Raw genomic sequence first — 20,864 nt, 5'->3', positions numbered from 1 at the left:
TAGCACCCCTTTCCTCAACATAAGTTTCAGCTTATAAGTGTGCTTGCACAACCTAACCATTTTCCCTACTGCAAAAACTTGGCTATTCTTTTTTTCTATAGTGCATTGTTGATTCATTAGCCAGTTAGAGCTGCTGAAATTGGTTATCAACTCACAGCATGTTGATTGCAACTAGGAGAATGTTAGGTTGAGAAACAATTGATAAACATCTGCATCAGTTGATTTTGATTTATTTTTATTTATTTATTTTATAATCGAGTAATTTCACATTTAATAGACTGTTGTATGAAAATTGTAGTGATAAATATTTTCAGTTATTGAATTCAAACATATGATCTGCTGGACCAACCCAGCTGAAAACAAACCACCAGGTTGTGACACAAAATTGGTCCTTTATAAAACTTTTTTTTTTTTTTTTTCATGAATCATTGCTTTCTCGGAAAATAAAATGATGATCTTGCAGGAATAACACTTAATCTATTACAGCATGCCAAAGTTTATGCAGATCAGTCTTGATATATTGTTATTTATTCTGTGTGTGTGTGTGTGTGTTTATATATATATATATATATTATACGATCTCTTACTTTTCCCAGTACTGGATAATTGATAACCGTTTTACTGTTTTTTTTCAATCTTTTTACAGACTATTCTAACAGTGTTTCTTAGCAACAATGAGCAAATACTGACAGAGGTGCCAGTCACACCAGAAACAACATGCCGAGATGTAGTAGAGTTCTGCAAGGAGCCAGGCGAGGGGGCATGCTACCTGGCTGAAGTGTGGCGTGGGAATGGTAAGAACAAGAATCTCTCTCCAAATATGTTGTTCTTTCTTGGTGTAGAAGTGTATTTGTTTAACATTGATATATGTCATTACAATGAATGGCTCCTTCTTGGGACATTAAAGGAGAACTAAACCCCCTTTCTAATAAAAAACCCTACCCTCATTAGTCCCCCTCCCTGCTCCCCCCACAAGTAAATACCCCTAAGCCAGTAATTACCCCTTGTTGCAGAGTAAGTGCATCGGAACTCTCGGCGGGCATCTTTTGCCACTTTGGTAATCTCGGTAAGGAAGCTCCGTATCGGCGCATGCGCAGTTGAAGCATTTTCCCTGTTCGCTACAAATGCGCATACGCCGAAAGTGCCGAAAATTACTGAATTGGCGGAAGAAGACTCGAAGATTACAGAAGCAGCTAAAGATCGCCCCCGTGAGCTCCGCTGCGATTATTCTGCAACAGGGGGTAATTACTGGCTATAGGGTATTTACTTGTGTTCACTCCTGTGCGGGGGGGGGGGAACAGGGAGGGGGGACTATGGAGAGTAGGGGTTTTTATTAGAAAGGGGGGTTAGTTCTCCTTTAAAATACAATTTGAGGTGAAAAGGAAGGAAGTGAGAAACCAACCTGAGACAATGGCATCTTAGGCAAGACAGAAGCTGATCTAATAATATTGAGATTTATAAATACAGCTATTAATATTTCCATTCAACCAATATTATGGGGTAATAATTGAATATATAGAAGTCTTTATTGGACAATTTTTTTAATACTTTTTTTTTTTTTTGGCATACACCGAAAATATATATCAACAATTTTAGATGACTGCAGACTTGTAGGGACTTATCAGGACCATTTCTAGGTTAACACTATATTATATTGGGGTTAGATGTTAATAATCAAGATATTAACACTTATTAGGCTCTTTAAGTTTACTTTAGTTTTGCCTTTGAAAGTCCTTCTTTGTTGCTCAGATTTCTCTATAAAGCTGGCAATATATGAATGTAAGGCCAGTGGCACTATCTGCCCCATTTTTGGTGTGCACAAACTTTGGCTCATCAAGATGTTCACATGGTTGATTTTGGGGTGAAAATGCATAATTTCTGCTATGAAATGTGCCCTGTGTGTGCACTGATGGGGCCTATTTTTTGCCTGTGAGTGAACACTCAACACGGTGCAGATGGTTTTCTTCGCTGGTGTGTCACTAGCATAAGTGTTCTGCCACAATGGTAGTTTTGGACAGAAATTGCAGTAAGCAGACATATACTATCAGCAACTATGTGTTATCAATGACCTTGAAGCGATGAGCTACACACATCCCTCTCCACTGAGATTGTTTCTGCAGAACAACTGGGTATTGGAGTAGAACGCAGCCATCTTCTTCCTTGTATCTCGAGTACTGGGCTGTGTGTAGCCAGCTTCAACTGTGCTTGTAGCAGTTTTATCTGCATGTTCGTAACAACCTTGTACGAGAAAATACAGATGCCCTCTGGTACAAAACTAAACTAAGATTTTTTTTTTCTTTTTACCTTCCTAAAGTACAAACAAAACCCAAAAACGCAACCAATAAATCACACCTCACAGGTGCAATCGAGAATATTAATAATTTAGGATCATTCTTTATTTATAAGGCAACTTTAACGCTGGTGTTTTTAGTTAACTAAAATTACGTTTTAAACAAAATAATGTCTGGATCTAAAATGCTTGTTATCATTTTATCCTTTCGTTCAGCTTCCTGTTTTGATTATAATTTCAGCTGAATTGCATATGAATAGTAAATAAAATTGTGTGTGCTCCGTTGGACCAGGATGAAAGGGCACTTCAGTTAACTGTATCAGAAGGGTCTGACAATATGCACCGTCCTTCAGCTCTCTGGGGCATTTAATGTTTTTTAAAGTTTGTCATGGCTGCAGGCTGCAGCTTCCAGATGTTTGGTGCTGAGACGCATTAGCGCACGCATCAGTAATGGGAGCTCTAGCCTGCCTTCCTGACAGTAATCTGCTTTTTATGTTTAATTGAGAGTGGGGGTTCCCCCCTCTGGTTCTAGGAGATGATTCATTCCCCTGTTGTTTTTGTTGAGTTTCTGTTGCTGATGTCATTTGGACAGCTGTTGGTGCCAGCAATGGGCAGCTCACATCAGGGTCACCAAACACCTTTATGAATTCCTCTGACACTACAGAAATGTTGGCTTTTTATTTATTTGTTGCTACATTGAGTGGTGCAGATTTTCACTTGTGTTACGTGATTCCAGATCGTTTGTTCTGTTGGAAATATTCCCTGTATTTTGGTTATAGAAATAAGAGCGGGTACTTCTGCACCTGCTGTAAATGTTTTAAGAATTGCCTTGTTGTTTTAGAGGCATTTAACTAGTACTAGGTTTCTTTACTAGAGGTAGAAATGGGGCCCCTGGGCAGTGCAGGAGGTGTGCTTTTTCACTACAAGGAGAAAATATAAACCAGAAATGTCTGCCCTGTGGCCAGGTGAACCTCTGGCAATGTGAGAGCAAATAAACCATGAACCCTATTCTTACAGCTTATATAGTGGCACAGTAAAGACTTTCATCTGGTTAATGCTTTGTTTCAGAATGGGTGAGGGGATGAGGGGGTCCATGAAACTTATCAAAATTTAGAAAAACCATGGGGAGGATTTAGTTTCCTTTATTAAATGTTCTTTTCATTGTTCTCCATTTCCTGTGGCTTGCCTTAAAATCAAATAAATATTCATTGCACTAAATTATAATCCAGTTTTAATCAGTGTTATAAAGCCTTTCTGCTAAAAGCTTTACTGATGTTAAACCAAGCAGCATTTGTAGATCCACAATTTACTGCCACTCTTGACACACAGGCTAAAAATGTAATTATGTTTGTCTGACATGATCTTCCTTCCATTTATCCATGATATTTGCACCTCACAATTTATTTTAAATGTATAAGTATTAAGGTGCCACTACACAGGCCCTTAAATGTGCCAACTCAGACCAGTGTGTAGATGAAGTCGCGCACACCCTTACGCACGCACGTTCGCACTAATCAACAGCAAGGAGGAACCCTGCTATTTCTTTGCCTTGAGTGCCTGTGTTTTCTATTTGTACTTCCAACTCAGACCAGGTCTGCAGCTCATTGTCCTATGTATGCCGCATTAAGACTTTACTGACTTACTAAAAGACAAATATCCATCAGGCAAATTGATTGTAGGAATATGCTACAGACCTCCTCAAGTTAGTAAAGAGGAAAAAGCTAAGCTCCTGTTGCAAATAGGAAAGGCTGCAGGTCTTAATAATGAGAGATTTTAATTATCCAGTTATTGACTGGAGCACTAGTACTGCCAGGATAGTGAATGGAAACCAGTTTAGAGTATTACAAGCCCTGGAATAGTGACCATAACATTCTCATTTAATGTTTCTTCAAATTTACCTTGGGTAAACAAAGACTAAATTTCAAGAAAGCAAATTAAGTAAATCCTTAAGGCGATACTAACACGTTCCTATAAAAATTATAGGAATGTGTCAGTATCAAGTAGTTGTACCGCCCGGAATAGTTCCCCTGAAAGCTCCCCCAAAGCCGCCCCCAGCCGCACGAACCTCTGCGCAGCCGACACGCCGACATGACTAACTGATCTTCTGCTTTGCTTCCGTGATGCTGGGGATGGAGTGATCCTTCCATAGGCTGAAGTCCTGTTTTCATTCATAATTCGCCTATGGAAAGATCGGGCCGCCCCCAGCCCAGCGTCACTGAAACAGCACAGAAGATCATTTAGCAGTGTCGGAGGGTCGGGTCAACCAGGTTCGGGGGGCTGGGGCGGCTTTCAAGAGGCTTTCAGGGGAACTATTGCGGGTGCAACAACTACTTGATACTGACACGTTCCTATGATTTTTATAGGAACGTGTCAGTATTGCTTTAAAGTGGACCCGTCACCCAGACATAAAAATCTGTATAATAAAAATCCTTTTAAATTAAATATGAAATCATTCATAGCTGTTGGAAACTCGTTTAAAAATATCAGCTGTCAATCAAATATTGCCTACCCCGCCTCTATGCCTAGGCATAGAGGCGGGGCAAACAATTACTTTCACTTTCCATTCAGCACTTCCTAGATTTCACCGCTCTCCCTACATTCCCCGAGCTCTCTTAATGATTTAATTGTGTAACCAGTGCATGGGGATGGACATTGGGTCCCTGTCCCCTGGTGCACAAACAAGATTCTGAGATGATACAAGGCTTGCTTTAATAACAGTGTCCACAAAATGGCTCCTTCCTGGTTGCTATAATTATGAGTTCCCAGACTGATGGAAACAAGATTCAAATAATTTGTATAGTGTAATTAAAGTTCATTTTGCTTGACTAACATGATGAAATAGGATTTGGAATAATTTTGTTTGGGTGACGGGTCCCCTTTAAGATCAGTACTTCACTGCATAGATTGGGTTCTTAATTTATTTTCTTGAGAAGGAAATGTAATATTGTTGGGAACTACCCTATGTGGCTTAACTCAGAAGATAGAAAGTTAATAAAAAAGAGATTTAAAGCTACCAGTCAGAGGGGAGAGAAGCTGCTTTTAAAGAATATAAATACAATATATAATGCTGTAGAACAACAATCAAGAAGACAAAGATAGAACAGAGAAGTATATTCGTAGTAAAAAGATTCAGGTTGAGTGTGTGGAAATATTTAGGTTATAAATGGTACAGAAGAAGCAAATGGCCTTAATCAGTTTTGTGCATGATTGTTTATATGGTGCACTTCTCAGTACTGGCAATAATATACATAAAATCTTTATTATTTATGTAGAGCGCCCTTTACCATATGATCAACTCATGTTTGAGCACTTGCAGAAGTGGGGCCCTCGCAGAGAAGAAGTGAAATTCTTCATTAGACATGAGGATTTTCCAGCTGATGCCAATGAACAGTGTAAGTGCCAATTTATCCTTTGTTTTGTGGGAGTTAAGTTTGGAAATTCTTTAAGCAAAAACACTTTTGAAAAAAAAATTTTTATCTTTAGTTCGTACACTTACAGCTTGGATAATGGTAGGTTTCTTTTATGAAAAGATGTGATAAATAGAATATAATCTCATTTTCCCTCTTTGCTGTACTGTTATTTGTTTATATCAGTGACTCTGACTATAATTCCCCGAATCAGTTTTTTCATAATTATTAATGTATTTTGCTTTATTTTTACTTGGCTTTTTATACTGCACATCTGTACACTTATTACTATGTATGTTTATCTTTGTTACCCAATGCTTCTTGTAACTTAGCAGAGATCCACTTAAACTTTTACCTTAAAAAAAAATAAATAATTTGTACAAGGCACAACAAAGCTTTCATTTCACTGATTATGGGAAGCCTATAATATAGATTTATGCTAACTTGGGTAATATTCATACAGACACTGTCTTATTGCAGATAAACGGCAAATAAAAAACAAAATCAGACTGCATTGGACATGACTATATCTGACGTGCTGAATTTTCCAGTATATGTGTATATAACCAAATAAAACTCCGGTTCAGTTTTATACCCACTTCCAAATCAATGGGCACAGAACTGTTCTGCACACATTAATTAATGCTTGGCATCAGTCATGTCTCTAACCTAGTATTTAGTACTTCAGGGCCTCCGCAGCCGCAGACTCGGTTGGCTATCATTATGTGACCTTATAAACAGGTCTGGACTGGGAGTCAAAATAGGACCTGTCATTTCAAATTCATAGAGGCCCAATCAGCCCGCGAAATAGTGACTTTCTATGCAATCTACAGCAGCCCCTCTGGCATTTGCCAGAACTCACAGATTGCCAGTCCCGGCCTGCTTCTAAATATAGAGCATAAAAACAGGAACCTGACTTATTGTACTTTGTGTCAGAAAGACTGCAAGCCATATTGTGAAAGCGACCCACAACCATGATACTAAAACATAAATTGGTTTAGACCCCTCCAGATAAAAATAAAAACTATCATAGGCTATTTGACATATAATTATATTTTACACATTTGTTGTCCTATTACTTTTTTTTAACGCACTTGTTATATACTACATTATGATTGCTAAACTAAACTTTTAGAACACAGAAGGGGAAGGAAAGCAATGGGAAATCCCAGCACATGTTGGTACTGGAGAAGATGGCAGTCTGGGCACCTTGCCACCATGTTGGTTTATTTTATTGGACCTTGAAACATAACACATCCCAGAAGTCTTGTCAAAGAAACTTTGATTTGTATACAAGAGGGGAGAGAACCATGGAAGTAACAATGAGAACAGAATATAGCTAATGCTTATGTTGTTTACCTCAGCCTTTCCAATTATTTAACTTACTGATGATGCACTGAAAGCAGTTGCTATTAATGGTGCCATGCCAGGCTGCAGTTAAAGGAACAGTAACACCAGAAAATGGCCCAAATGCATTTAATTGAAATACTTGCATTAAGGGTGATTTATTGAAAATCATTTTGATCTTTTGCTCAGATTGAGACTTTTTGATGCTTATACATTTATTTGTATTCTTGTTAGAAGAGAGATCAGAAGAGAGTGGCATGCTGCAATGGTGTAATTCAGAAAAAAATGTTTATTGTTTAAAGCTAATGCTTTTTTTCTTTTTAACTTTTAAAACTTTATTTTATTATTTTAGCATCTCGTCAAAGCCCGAATCAAAGAAATGGCCTCACAGGAGAGAAGCGACTTGAAAATGGGGTATGTAAATCATCTCAATACAACAATAAAAAAAAGTTTTTTGCCTATTCCAGCCTGCCTTGTGATCTTAGTATTCTTTTTTTTTTTTTTTTTTTAGAAATTATATGCTATCATTCCCCTCTATATTATAAGGTAGTACCAATCACTGACAATAGTTTCTACATACTAAAAAGTTATATCAGTGGGATGATGTGTTTCATTTATAAACTAGGTTTAACTTTGCATCGGTGTGCATGGTTAAAAAATGAAATATAAGAGAACACTGATTCCCCTTAATCAATTACTTATAATTCTATACACGAGATTGAAGCAGCGGTCTGATGTAGGTCAGTATAATTCAAACAAATAGAGAGAGAGACAAAGATACCCTGCTTCTACCCCGTTACCACTTCTAATTGGTCACCCCAAGTCCAATATACTACTTCCTTTACCAACCGTTAACCACAAAAAGGATGAAAAAATATATGCAACAATGCAATAATCCCACTTTAATGGGTGATTAGAAACTTGAATTGTTTTCAAAGTGCTTTTGAAGTGCAGTATTAAATACAATCAATTCAATTAACTAATAAAATCAATTCAAAGGCAATCAATTTCCTTCATTAATTAATTATAGGAATTCATAAAATTCCTTGTGTGTGGTTCCAATTAATCTACAGTGCAGTCCTAATAAATAGTGAGGATTTCAGTTTTTTTTATAAAAAATGAAATAAATATAGTTGGTAATTAGTAAAATTAATACGTGACCAATAGAAAAATGGCATAAATTATATCACGAAACTGCTCAAATTCATAAATAAGTAGCCAGGAAATTGAAATAAAGAATGGTGGAGTTGTCCCAATAGCTGCTATCTATCAATTTCTATCCCTGTGACACCACAAAGAGATAAGATAAGATTCTTTATTTGTCACATGCATAGTTATACACGTACAACATGCAGTGAAATGCATCCTGATCCACTTTTTTAGACTGTGCAAAGTTAAGACTTACTAGTTAAATACTATAACGAAGTACAAAGGAGAAAGACAGGGTAACCGTGACTGTGGTCTTGGTAAATATCTAAGCCCTGAGCTGTTGAAGCTTTGTCTCAAAAAACGCAAATCCACCCCACATCCACAATCGCTAATAAAATACAACCGCTGTAAGCTAAATTTTAAAAAAACAGGTCTTAGAAGAAATCCGCCAATGTACGTTTCGCAATGTTTGCATTCGCTGTGAAAAAGCAATTCTTTGTCATCCTTGTCTTAATAAAAGGGCATGTGATCCGCATTGTCCTCTGTGTAGATCATCAAAACACTTTCTCTATTTTAACCTAGTTTCTCGGTTAAATCTATCTATTTTCTGTTTGCAGTTGATAAAACCCAGATGCTCTTTATTAATTATACCAGATTTAGGCTAGGGCCACATGGGGGGGGGGGGGGGCGAAAACTGCTCACCGCAATTCACTTCCCAATTTCTGCTCAACCGCTGGCAGTAGCATCCTCACTTTTCCACATGAATCAGAAGCGGTGCAAACAGACTATGTGTATTTTGAAGAAGAACCATGAGTCTACTACTGTCAGCAGTTGGGCAGAAATTGGGCAGTAGATTTGAGCAAGTGTTTTTTGGCCACCTTATGGCCCTAGGCTTAGTCTGTTGGCTAAGGCCAAGGGCACAAGGTGCCTTGGCTCCACTCCGAAAATGCCTGCTTTCTTGTTTTTCGGCAAACCCAGAGTACTGTTTCAGGAGTTCTAGAACATGCACATGTTCCAGAACATGGGCACATACAAAGTACAGAAATCTGCTAGTAGTTTTGCACTGCACATGGTGCAAAGATGCCTCAGACACTAGGGCATGATGAAGGAAGGCACTCCTCAACCAGTGATTCACAGTCGAAGGTAAACAAATTAGCGTTTGGCTAAAGTTTTTCATAGTAGCACATTATGTCCTCGATGCTCAAGGCATTAACCATTTCATTAGCATTTGATTAACTACACTGTGACTGTGTCCGTTTTTAGGTACTTTGACTGTTAATACAATACCCCTGTAGCTTTCCAGCTGCTGCCTGGCATCCTTTGTCATGCTTGTCTATAATGTTTACTGTTTAATGCTGAACCTGTTATTACTTTCTGAACATTGCCTCATGTTGGACTGTTTACAAAAACAGCTTTGTTTTGGATTTGCTGCTGTTCAGTCTTGCGCTCAAAACTGTTTTGTTTTTCTTTCTTTGATTTGCTGTTGGAAAATATGTATGACATATAGTTTATTTATATGGGTATGGGTACCATAATAGAAATTTCCAACAATGTCTACAGCTTTCTGTTCTTTTTCCTTTGCATGCTTTGTTCAGATGTTGTTGTGTACTAGACAAGTGTGTGTTATTTAGCATTTTACATTGAGCGTGAATTGTGCGAGGCATAATGTTTATTGGAACTGACAGCCTTGATTAGGTGTCTGACTGCTGGCAAAATCCACTAGCCTTTTCCATTCACTGACTGCTGATCTGCGCACAGCTACAGATTTTGCTATTGATAACCAATGAATAAGAGAGAGATTTGTCATATGCAATGGAATTTCAGCCAGTGCTCCCTATATGACAATAAGCTTACATGGCCTTGTAACAAAGTAGCTGGCAGCCAGGAGATGCACTAGTTCTTTAGCTTTCTCCTGGTCTCATTTAAGCCTGAGTTTTGGTGCAGTCAGTAGTGAACAGAGGTTCATCGTACAGAAAAATGGAACTGACTCATCTGGAAGCAATTCAGGAGTTCTTGTCCAGTGGCCAGCGTAGCAAGATAAAAGTGAGCTCTTTCTCTCTTAAATGGGAGACTGCAAAGAAGGTAAAATATCTAGTATGTACAATATTTGCTTTTCCACTGAATGCTTATTTCTGTATACTTCTATATTAGTCCTGGTATGAGAGCAGCATCCGAATAATGTGGCAGTTTAAACACAAGAAAACCAACTTTGGATAACTTATCAAAACAATAATTTGTTTACCTGTGCAGTCCAGACTGGACCTAGTACCTTAGTACATTGTTATAGAACCACTTCCAGCTCAGTATAGATCAAATGCAGACATTTCTTTAGAATCAGAGTTTCTGATAGACGGATAATATTTAGAGCTGCTTCCCTAGTGTAGGACACAAACATGCACAGGCAGATATATTTACTCTCGAGACAGTGATATTACTCACTGTTTGTTTTTCTGACCTCGCTTTGGTCAGAATTTGTTGTGATGGCTGCTCTCGTTTCTTTGTGTCCGGTTTTTCTATGTTTATGTGTTGTTTTTGGAATTATATTAGTGCACTACATTCTGTTAGGGAACTGCCATATTTAAACCCCTATTTTTACTTTGGAAATTACAGGAGAACAGTAACCTGCAATTTCCAGTCTGCCAGATGGGCACATTTAGTTTTATATAGATATGCTAAAGAGCCTTCTCTGTGTGAAAATTATACATTGCCTAATATCATAGCTCTTTGCAATGTTTTCGTGTAATGATTGTCATTTATTTTGTTGCAAATCCTTTCAAGCATTTTGCCATTCCCAGTTGACTGTTGTTTGGCACAGCATTCACCAGTACCGTCTGCCCTATAAGAAGTGGATCTGAGCTGCTGTCTTGTGTTAATCCAATGGTAGAGAAGGAGCTCTTGTAGTATAGTGCAGAGTAGCTTATTAGGGTCTAAATGTACTTCCTTTTTGAGCTTAGATCCCCCTTTAAAATGAAGGATGAAACTTACATGGATAATATCCCTTTGTATTCATGCCTTGACTTCAACAAAGTGAAATTTAAAGTGTGTTTTTTTTAAATAAAAATGTGCTTTCTAAACCTTTGGGAATGGAATTTGTATATACTGTAAATGTGTAAAAGAGCTTTTTGTTTAATGTACTAGACTTTTAATCAGAAGAAATGTAGAGATAAGGTTTGGTGAGCTGATCAAAAAAAAAAAGTTAGCAGTTTTTGATTTCCGTATTTATGCGTGGTGCCTGGGTCTTAGCTTAAGCTGGCCATAGACACAAAGATCCAATCGTACAAATCGAGGATTCGTATGATTTTGGACCGTGTGTGGAGAGTCCCGACATTTTTATCTCTGCGTGTATTGTCGATGGTACGATTTTCAGTAGGAGACTGTCACTAGCTTTGTCGGACATAGATATCGTACGATTGCTGTCAGGGGCAGAACATCGGCTGATCTGTTCTTTTACTACTTTATTTGATCTGACTGGTAAGACTTTGATCTGAATGGTTAGTGGCAGGTCAGGAGATGGGCAAGTCTTATCTTACGATGATTCGTAATCGGATCTTTGCATCTATGGCCAGCTTAAGATGCATAAAATATATTTGACCTTTGTTATCAACAGCTCTCACAACGTGCATTAGGCTGTTTACCCTTCAAGCCTCTATTCTAGTGTAATTGATTCCGCTTTCGTGGGCAAATATCCTTCTAAACAATGGAATGATACTTGCTTTCTTTATAAATACAGTTTTATGGTGTCTGTAGACAAAGTGCTATTTAGAGGCAAATATTAGCTTTTATGTGTGATATTTTTTGAGGACTTAATTTATGGATGATATCTCCTGTAATCTGTCAATCCGCTATGTTTCCCTTTAAAAACACGTGTCCTGATTTTCCCATTCCTCAATTGCAGACCACAAAGTGTGAGATCTGGACATCGTTTCGGAGGGACCTGTAAATAAATCAGTTGGGTGCAGCTGGGTGTGATCTGAGTAGAACAATGTTGTACTTTATATGCTCTTAATTGTGAACTGAGAGTGTTTGGAAGTATGTTAAAGGCATAATGGCATGTTTATAGTATACTAGCAGCAGCATGATGTATAATATGAAATTACTCCTTGAGTCTACACTTAATATTTGTTCTGCCCAAGTTTTATTTGCTTCTTGGTAATGTCATAGGGGTCTCTTTCTTGTTCCAAGCTTGAAAGCAGTGTTTGGTTTTGAGTGAATATATATATCTGTTTGTAGGTCATTGAGTCATCCTCTTGCTTTAGCCATCAGCCTGGAGAACATCAAGTTAATAATGACTTTCTCCTATTTTCATTAAGTAAGGACATTGTAGTGTCTCAAAATGCTTTATCCTACAAATGTGCTGAGATTTCCAATGTTTATGACTGTATTTCACGATATCAACAATTGCCATTGTTTCTCTTTTTATCTGAGCAGAGTGGCAGCTGAGAATTTAATATCCTTTATAAGTCTTAGTCAGCACCGGAAAAATGTTGCTACTCAGCATGATTGACCTTGAAGCTTTTGCTTATTTTGGCTGTAAGGAGTATGGAGATATGTGGGGCCCTTTCAAGACAAATGGCATGCGTCATATACATGTATAACGAGTTCAGATGATACAGAAGTGCCTTAACTCATTAGAAGACATGGCTTGCCAGGGAGGGATGCTATGACAACTGAAGCTTATATAGTATGAGTTAATACTCGCTTGCCCTCGATGATAACAGCTCTTGGTAATGGTCAGTGCACGCTAACACAAGAACAGCAGGACTGGTCAACCGTTACTTGTTTAGCTGTAATTCATGACATCTGTCACTACAGTGGTTGAAAAATTAATGTATGAAGATATTAAATATTTTTATTTATATACCAGGCTTCCATAGTTCAAAGATATCATGATTATTTAGCAGTTGGCTTATATATTTATAAAAACATGAATGGTTATTTTCTCTGTGTAGCTGCTGCTGCTATTTTTTTATCATTATTGTTGTTTTTGTGGATCGTAAGAGGGGAGTTTCCTAAACCCGCAGACTCCTACGAAACTGTTGGAATGTGTCGGATTATGAGAGAGATTAATAGCCTCTTTATAGGCTAGATCCTGCCTCACATCTCATTTCTAGATTCGCGCTGCTGCCGTTACACCGTTACAACTCTTGTATCGGTTGTTTGTTTTTTTTTTATTGCGTGTTTTTCAATGTGGATGGAATGGAGAAGTCTCCAAGTGAAGCTGCAGGTGGACTTTATTTCAATACTCTCTGCTTTCTGATGATATATATATATATATATATATATATATATATATATATATATATATAGCTCTGCTTGCTATTACACCTGTTAGAAGCATTCGGTTGCATCTGTTCTATACTGGCTTCTCTTCATAAAGGATTTCCTGCTGACTTTAATCCTAAGTGAATCTGATTTAGAAACTGCATTCTGTTAATCTTCTTGCTTTCCAGCTGGTTAGACATCTAGCAGTGTATGACTTATGTCTGTAGCATTGTCATGGGCAATCATGCAGCAATACTGACTGTCAGTTGCCCTCTGTCAGCTGCAATGCACATAAAGTGTTTGGTATGTAATTTGTTAATAACGGTGTTAATCTGGAATTTGTCCTGTGTACAATATATGGCACTTGCATATTCTAGCCATAAAAGCCACAAAAACATAAGCACTGGTTGAGTAGTGTACACTGGTTAAGGGGGTGATTATGTTGCTTATGACACATTCCCAAACCGTTGTGTTGTAGAATTCATGTAGCTGATTAAACATGGGCTATATGGTCTCTATCAGATACACTATTCAAAGGTTAGTGCATTAAAAAGATATAACTGGTAGTTTCTTGCTTGCAGTATCACTTGAGAGTTATGCTAGAAGGCAGATCTTTACCATAGACTTCAACAGAAGAGCACCTAGAATTAAGGTGACAAAAAGGTCTTTAAATGGGTAGTATATAGGTTATGAAAAACTCCTTTAATGTATGCAATGCCTTTAAAATAGTTATAGAATACCATAGAGCTTTATGTACTATATTGTTTCTAGTTCTGTGCTCATGAAATGGAAAATAATAAACTCCCATACCATTCTAGCCATTTGTTCTGTGACATTTTTCAAACCTTATTTGGGTAATTTTGAGGGACCTGTTGTTAACTTTTATTAACAGCATAAACACTAAATAGGAGGGAGCCAAATATTCTCAGACTCTAGTATTAATCTTTTTGTACCTGGGTATTGTGCTAGTAAATGTTCAGTTTTTTCCCTTTACAGTCTTCAAGCTACTTTTTCATTCTTTTTTCTTGTTGGCTTCCAGACTCTAGACACATGGCCATTGCTATATGCATCTTCAAGGGAGTTTTTCTTTTAAAAAAAATCAAATAATCTCATGTTTTTCTGGTTCTGTGAAAACCTTACTTCAGCTGTATACAATACCTCATTTATCATGAAAAGTGCAATTTTTCAGATTTTGTTCATTGTAATGTTTGTATGATTGGCCTGATAGTAAATCAGTTAAAGGGATAGATACAGAGTATCAACAGGTTTTATAGCAACCTTTTTATGTTTTACTTTTTGGGTTTTTTTTTTTTTTGCCCATTTGGACATATTCAAATTAACTGAGCAATTGCCATTTCTTTTCTGTAACCCTTATTTGCTGAAGTGTGATCCCTGTTTTTTATATATAAATTATTAACATGTATTTATATAGCGCCAACATATTGCGTAGCACTGTGTTAATGTAAAACACTGATGAACCTGCTGGCACTATATAAAGGATGATGATGATCTGTTCTCTACCATTATGCTTGGCCACAAATATTCTAACTGTCCTGTTTAGAACATTTATTTGCTTGTTGAGGCCATTGGACTTGAAAAGTGACAAAAAATTAAGCTTTGTCCTTTCACATTCTCTGCTAATGTCTCATACATGCATTGATACATTAAAGGGGAACTATCTTGAAAATGCTTCATCACACTGTAATAAGAAGCTTTCTAAATATAATACATTAAAACAGCTGCATTGTTTCTAAAATAATCAAGTTTATGTTCGATATGGCTCTCACAGCTTCTGTTTCTTTTCATTCTCTCTTCATGCAGGGGTTGGTTGTCAGCTTTTCATTGACCGTTGTATCCAATATATCTTATAGGGGGACTCCCTTTTCTTGCAGATGAATTAGAGCTCACTCAAATAACCAACTCCAGCACAAACAAAATCTAACAAAATAACTGACTTTGACACATTCTGCATGTAGAGAGACAGCATATCTGGTGATTTTAATAGAGCGAGCTCTAATACATCTTCTAGGCAAAAGGAGTCCCCTTAAAGATGTATTTGATTTAACTGTCATTCAAAATCAGACTCCCAACTTCTGCATGAAGAGAGACTGAAGAGAGGTAGATTCTTAGAGGGGGATAGTGAAGATTAACTTAAATATTTAATTAACGGTTCCGAATTTTTAACAGATTATATTCAGAAAATGTCTTATTTCAATATGATGACTTTTATATTAAATTTAAATTTTTGTGATCGTTCCCCTTTAACAGTTAGGATTTTCTGTTCATAGAGACCAAATAAAATCCATTGTCAAAGTGTCTAAGTATTTCGATGAACTGCCACTGCTACATTCTTTCTTATTAACCTACATAGTCCTCTCAGTGTGTTTTAATCTCTTGAAAATCGTAAACACAAATATATGTGAAAATCTTGCCTTCCTCTGGGTTTAAGAATGGCCAGAGCGGATCAGTGACATGTAGAATGCTAGTGTGAATGTGATATCACCTTTGAGTAGAAATCAGTGTGAAAACGAGCTCAGTTTCATGCTCTTTGTGTCTGTGCAGGTTGGCAATCCACGCGTTGAGCTCACACTTTCTGAACTCCAAGACATGGCTACCCGCCAACAACAGCAGATTGAGAATCAACAACAGATGCTGGTGGCAAAGGTATGAGGAATGGATTTATACTTCAAAGCAAAGAGCACGTGACATTGCTCCCTTCCCAAAGCAGGAGATTCATATTAGTTAAACTTGTAAAATAATATGTACTATAAGATGAGATGGCTGATAGAAATGATCTTCGTTTTGTCAAGGATGAAGTCATCGCAGGCACAAGGATTTGGTGTAAACTTGATGCACAAAATAATCCGAAACCACCCAATGTGCACTGTCAGAAACAGAATATCATGTTTAAATGTTGGAATATTGTTGACACAAATTTTATGCCTATGTTCCCTACCACTAATATTATTAGAGAGCAAATGGCAACACAAAATGGGCACCATTTCTGTATGCTTTATAGTGTTTTTTTGTTTTTTTTATAGTAAAATAGAACATTAACCCATAGTTCTTTTCCAAGAACTTTATAAATGACATTGTGAAGCAGGTGACACAGCGTGTGGTACAGTGCTCCGCAATATGTTGTCGCTATATAAAAACATGTTAATAATAATAATAATAATAATACCAATATCATCCTGGTTGCATGGAGAGACTGTCTTAGTAGTGTCTATCTTATATTCCTGGGCAGGAATGTAACCTATCATGTAGAATTATCATAAAAATCACTTCTAGTGTAGCAGAGCAAGTAAATGGTAATAATCCAGTGTAGCTGCTGAGCAATGGCAGTGCTCAGGATCATTAGCATTCTTTTCTTAGTTTACTGCCAGAGAAGCTGCTCTCTAGCGGGTTGTGGACCAGGATAAAGCTGATAGATTTCAGGCCATAAACTGGCACATCTGGTTAGCTGGTGCCGCCTATCCAGCAGCTCTCCCAATATTGGCTAATATTTCAAAAGGTAATTGATCTGTTTGCTCTATACCTCTTCTACATGTGCAAATTAAATTGGTTGTTCACCTTTAAATTAACTTTTAGAAAGATGGGGGTCTGAATAGAAAGACGAGTAATAAATGTGTAGCACTTACAATAAATGTGTAGCCTTATAGAGCATTTGTTTTTTAGATGGGCTCAGTGACCCCCATTTGATTGAAATTAGCCATTTTATAACATACCAGACATTAACTTAAAGGTGGAGGACCGTTAAGTTAATGTCACGGTTAGAGATTTATAGGGTTAATGTGTACAGTGCATAGCAGTGACTCTGGTGCTCAGTACAGTTCCATTATATTAGGCTGTTTACCTCAAATTTACCCGTTCTGTTAAGCAGTGTATTATATAGTAGAATTAAAATACATGCATGCTAATATTTGCATGGATCTAAAAAGGTTTATGGCACATGAACAAAACCTCTGTGGCTTGAATTGTGTTACTCCTGAGACATACAGACGTGTAATTGGCATGTTGTCATATGCAGCTTGTAATAAGCCTCACGCCATGATATTTAGTGTGAAGCTGTGTAATTAGCAGTCTGTTCAGTGTGAGCAGCAGAACCAGTGGACAAGGAGTGCAGTGACAGCAGCACTGATGATGACGAGTTTCCATGAACTTGTTTTCTTTTGGCTGCTAAATAATATGTTTCTGTGTTGTTGCACGGGGCTGTGTCTGGCAGTGATAGTACCTTGTCTGCTCATCACATTAAACATTTGTCCATTATCTCTAAATGGCTCATCTGCTTCTCATAGTTTACTTTTGGAAGCTGGCAATTAGACAACAGGGAGCCATTTTGCCGCTTCAGGAAGGGGGTTTTGATCTTAGGAAATGAGCACCAGAGGAAGCTGCACACGTGACAAAGCATTGTTTATACTGCTATTGTGTTTTTCCATGTATGCACACCATAAACCTTTTATTTTTTTTAAATTGAGCGATCAAGAAAGCAACCTTTCCCATCTAAACACAACTTCTTGTTCCATTGGCAGGAGCAGCGTCTAAGGTATTTAAAGCAACAGGAACGACGTCAGCTTCAGTCGGTATCAGAGAGTGAAAAACTTCAGAAACTCCGAGAGAGAGTAGAAGTGCAAGAGAACAAGCTGAAGAAGATCCGCACAGTCAGAGGCCAAGTGGACTACGGCAAAGTCATAAATGGAAACCTGTGTAGGTTTGGCAACAAGGCATCACACTCAAAACACTACATGTATAGCTTTCAGATGTTGTCCTGTCATGCATTAGGAAAACATTTAGAAGAACCAAACAGTATTTGTGTAACGCCTGAAACTCTACTAACAGGCCGAGATTTGGAAGTATTGCTATGGTTGAGTGAATTCAATGATCTGTTTTTGTTTTGTCAGCCCCAATAATTATTATTAAAATGTATTCATAAAGCGCTAACGTATTCCAAAGGCTGTACAATAAATGGGGTTATACATTGAAGATACAGAATTACATACAAAGCAATCAATAGACGTTTAGTTAAGAGGGGAAGAGGGCCCTACCATGCATTACTCATTTTTTATTTATTTTTTTATTCCTTTTGCTAATCATTGACATTTACTGAAACCAGTGACATGTACTGTATTTAGTCTGTGTCTCTTTTACTTGACAGCTGCTGAAATAGAACACATCTCCGATATGTTTCAAGAAAAGCAGCAAGAGCTGCAGACGGCAGTTCTGAAAGTGGAGCAGTTGACACAGCAGCTGGAGGACCTGAGGAAAGGGAAGCTCAATGGGTTCCAAGCGTATAACGGACAGTTGACAGGGCCAGCTGCTCTAGAACTGAAAAAGCTATATCAAGAATTGCAGGTGCTGTGGCAAATACCAGGGGAGCATGGCAAAATTGCTTACAACCTTTGCTACTTTTCTGTCAAATTCCTGCCTAGGAACAACTAATGTTTTACCATTATAATCTGTTTGTCCCACTTTCAGAACTATAAACCTATTTGTCTACAATTTTTAAATGTGTTGCTCACCATTCCTTTTTTTCTCTTTGTTGTGAATGCACTGCTGCTTCAAATTATCTTGGTTAGACTGCAAACGTGTTTTTTTGGCAAGTTCTGGCTGATAGTTACATCGGCTGATCACCTTCCCTGCCAGTTTGTTTAAGGGCTGGGCTCAAAACCTGTCTACCGAAAGTATGGACTCTTAGAATTTTACACCTACTGATCACCTTTCCTGCCACGAGACATTGCTGAGGTTTAGGGCTGGGCTCTAAATCCTCTGCCAGTAATTATGCAAATCCTGATCAGTTTCCTGGCAAGGGTTGATATCATCAGCCATTGCTTTAAAGGGATACTGTCATGGGAATTTTTTTTCCCCAAAATGAATCAGTTAATAGTGCTGCTCCAGCAGAATTCTGCACTGAAATCCATTTCTCAAAAGAGCAGATTTTTTTATATTCAATTTTGAAATCTGACATGGGGCTAGACATATTGTCAATTTCCCAGCTGCCCCAAGTCATGTGACTTGTGCTCTGATAAACTTCAATCACTCTTTACTGCTGTACTGCAAGTTAGAGTGATATCACCCCCCTCCCTTTTTCCCCCAGCAGCCAAACAAAAGAACAATGGGAATGTAACCAGATAGCAGCTCCCTAACACAAGATAACAGCTGCCTGGTAGATCTAAGAACAACACTCAATAGTAAAAACCCATGTCCCACTGAGACACATTCAGTTACCTTGAGAAGGAAAAACAGCATCCTGCCAGAAAGCATTTATCTCCTAAAGTGCAGGCACAAGTCACATGACTGTGGCAGCTGGGAAATTGACAAAATGTCTAGCCCCGTGTCAGATTTTAAAATTGAATATAAAAAAATCTGTTTGCTCTTTTGAGAAATGGATTTCAGCGCAGAATTCTCCTGGAGCAGCACTATTAACTGATTCATTTTGAAAAAAATTATTTTCCCATGACAATATCCCTTTAAGATTAAACTGTGCAGCCCAGTAATTTTAGTCATGTGCTATCTATGAAATGTTCAACATTCCTTTACTACACATTCACCACTGTAAATTCTAGCCTAAGGCCCAACATCCAAATAAAGATATGATTTTACTAGCAAAAGCCCAGGGGGCTGTAACATATAAATATGCAATTGAACAGAACTGAAAAAGCACTGTTTATTTTAAAGAGGCTACTTAAGTTCAACTTAACCTCTAGCATAAATAGATGTATGTAGATCATTATCTGTACTTTAAAACTCTGTACTTGGTTGCTGTAAATTTAATTACAGGTATGTGATCTGTTATTCGTAACCCATTATCCAGAAAGCTCCAAAATACAGAAAGGCCATCTCCTATAGACATTACAATCAATGAATCAACATTTTTAGAAATTACTTCCTTTTTCTCTGTAATAATAAAACATTACCTTGTATTTGATCCCAACTAAGATAAACTGAATCCTTATTGGAAGCAAACCCAGCCTATTGGGTTTATTTAATGTTTACATGATTTTCTAGTAGCATGACCAAATTATGGAAAGATCCATAATCCCCAGGTCCCAAGCATTCTGGATAACCGGTCCCAATATAGCACCAGCAAGTTATGCAGCACTTTACATTAATTCATAACAAACAAGGATCTTACCGAAATTTAACAAGATATTACGGAGTAGAATATGATTAGAGGACCCTATTTGCAAGAGTTTACAGTTTTTAAAGGTCCATTTAGTTTTGGAGACCACTTGCTCAGATAAGTGGGACCCTAGGAACCAGCTAACAGTTTACATTTCTAAGGGTCAGGGAACAGGTTCAGATTCGGGGAAATTAGACGCCCAGAGACATATCTCCACTTCTTTTTTGGGGCGACTAAACTTCCCTAATCTGAGCATGTGCCCTGATTCTTAAATCTGCAGAGCAAGACA

General features: G+C 37.6%; 1 protein-coding gene across 9 annotated transcripts in view; it reads left to right on the top strand.

Annotated features, from left to right (window-relative positions):
• ppp1r13b.L (protein phosphatase 1 regulatory subunit 13B L homeolog) overlaps positions 1-20,864 on the top strand; it is a 60,399-nt gene that overhangs the window by 22,245 nt on the left and 17,290 nt on the right. For 8 of the 9 annotated variants that reach the window (NM_001095492.1, XM_041572132.1, XM_041572129.1 and 5 more), the window contains 6 exon segments: positions 647-794; positions 5,563-5,682; positions 7,397-7,458; positions 16,018-16,119; positions 17,988-18,162; positions 18,611-18,807. In NM_001095492.1, coding sequence (NP_001088961.1) covers positions 647-794; positions 5,563-5,682; positions 7,397-7,458; positions 16,018-16,119; positions 17,988-18,162; positions 18,611-18,807 — 804 coding nt within the window. 9 annotated transcript variants of the gene reach the window in all.

The sequence above is a fragment of the Xenopus laevis genome, chromosome 8L (genome assembly GCF_017654675.1).
Source record: "Xenopus laevis strain J_2021 chromosome 8L, Xenopus_laevis_v10.1, whole genome shotgun sequence".
Classification (NCBI taxonomy): Eukaryota; Metazoa; Chordata; class Amphibia; order Anura; family Pipidae; genus Xenopus; species Xenopus laevis.
The sequence above is the reverse complement of the archived record's forward strand: the minus strand, read 5'-3'. Positions and strand labels throughout refer to the sequence as shown.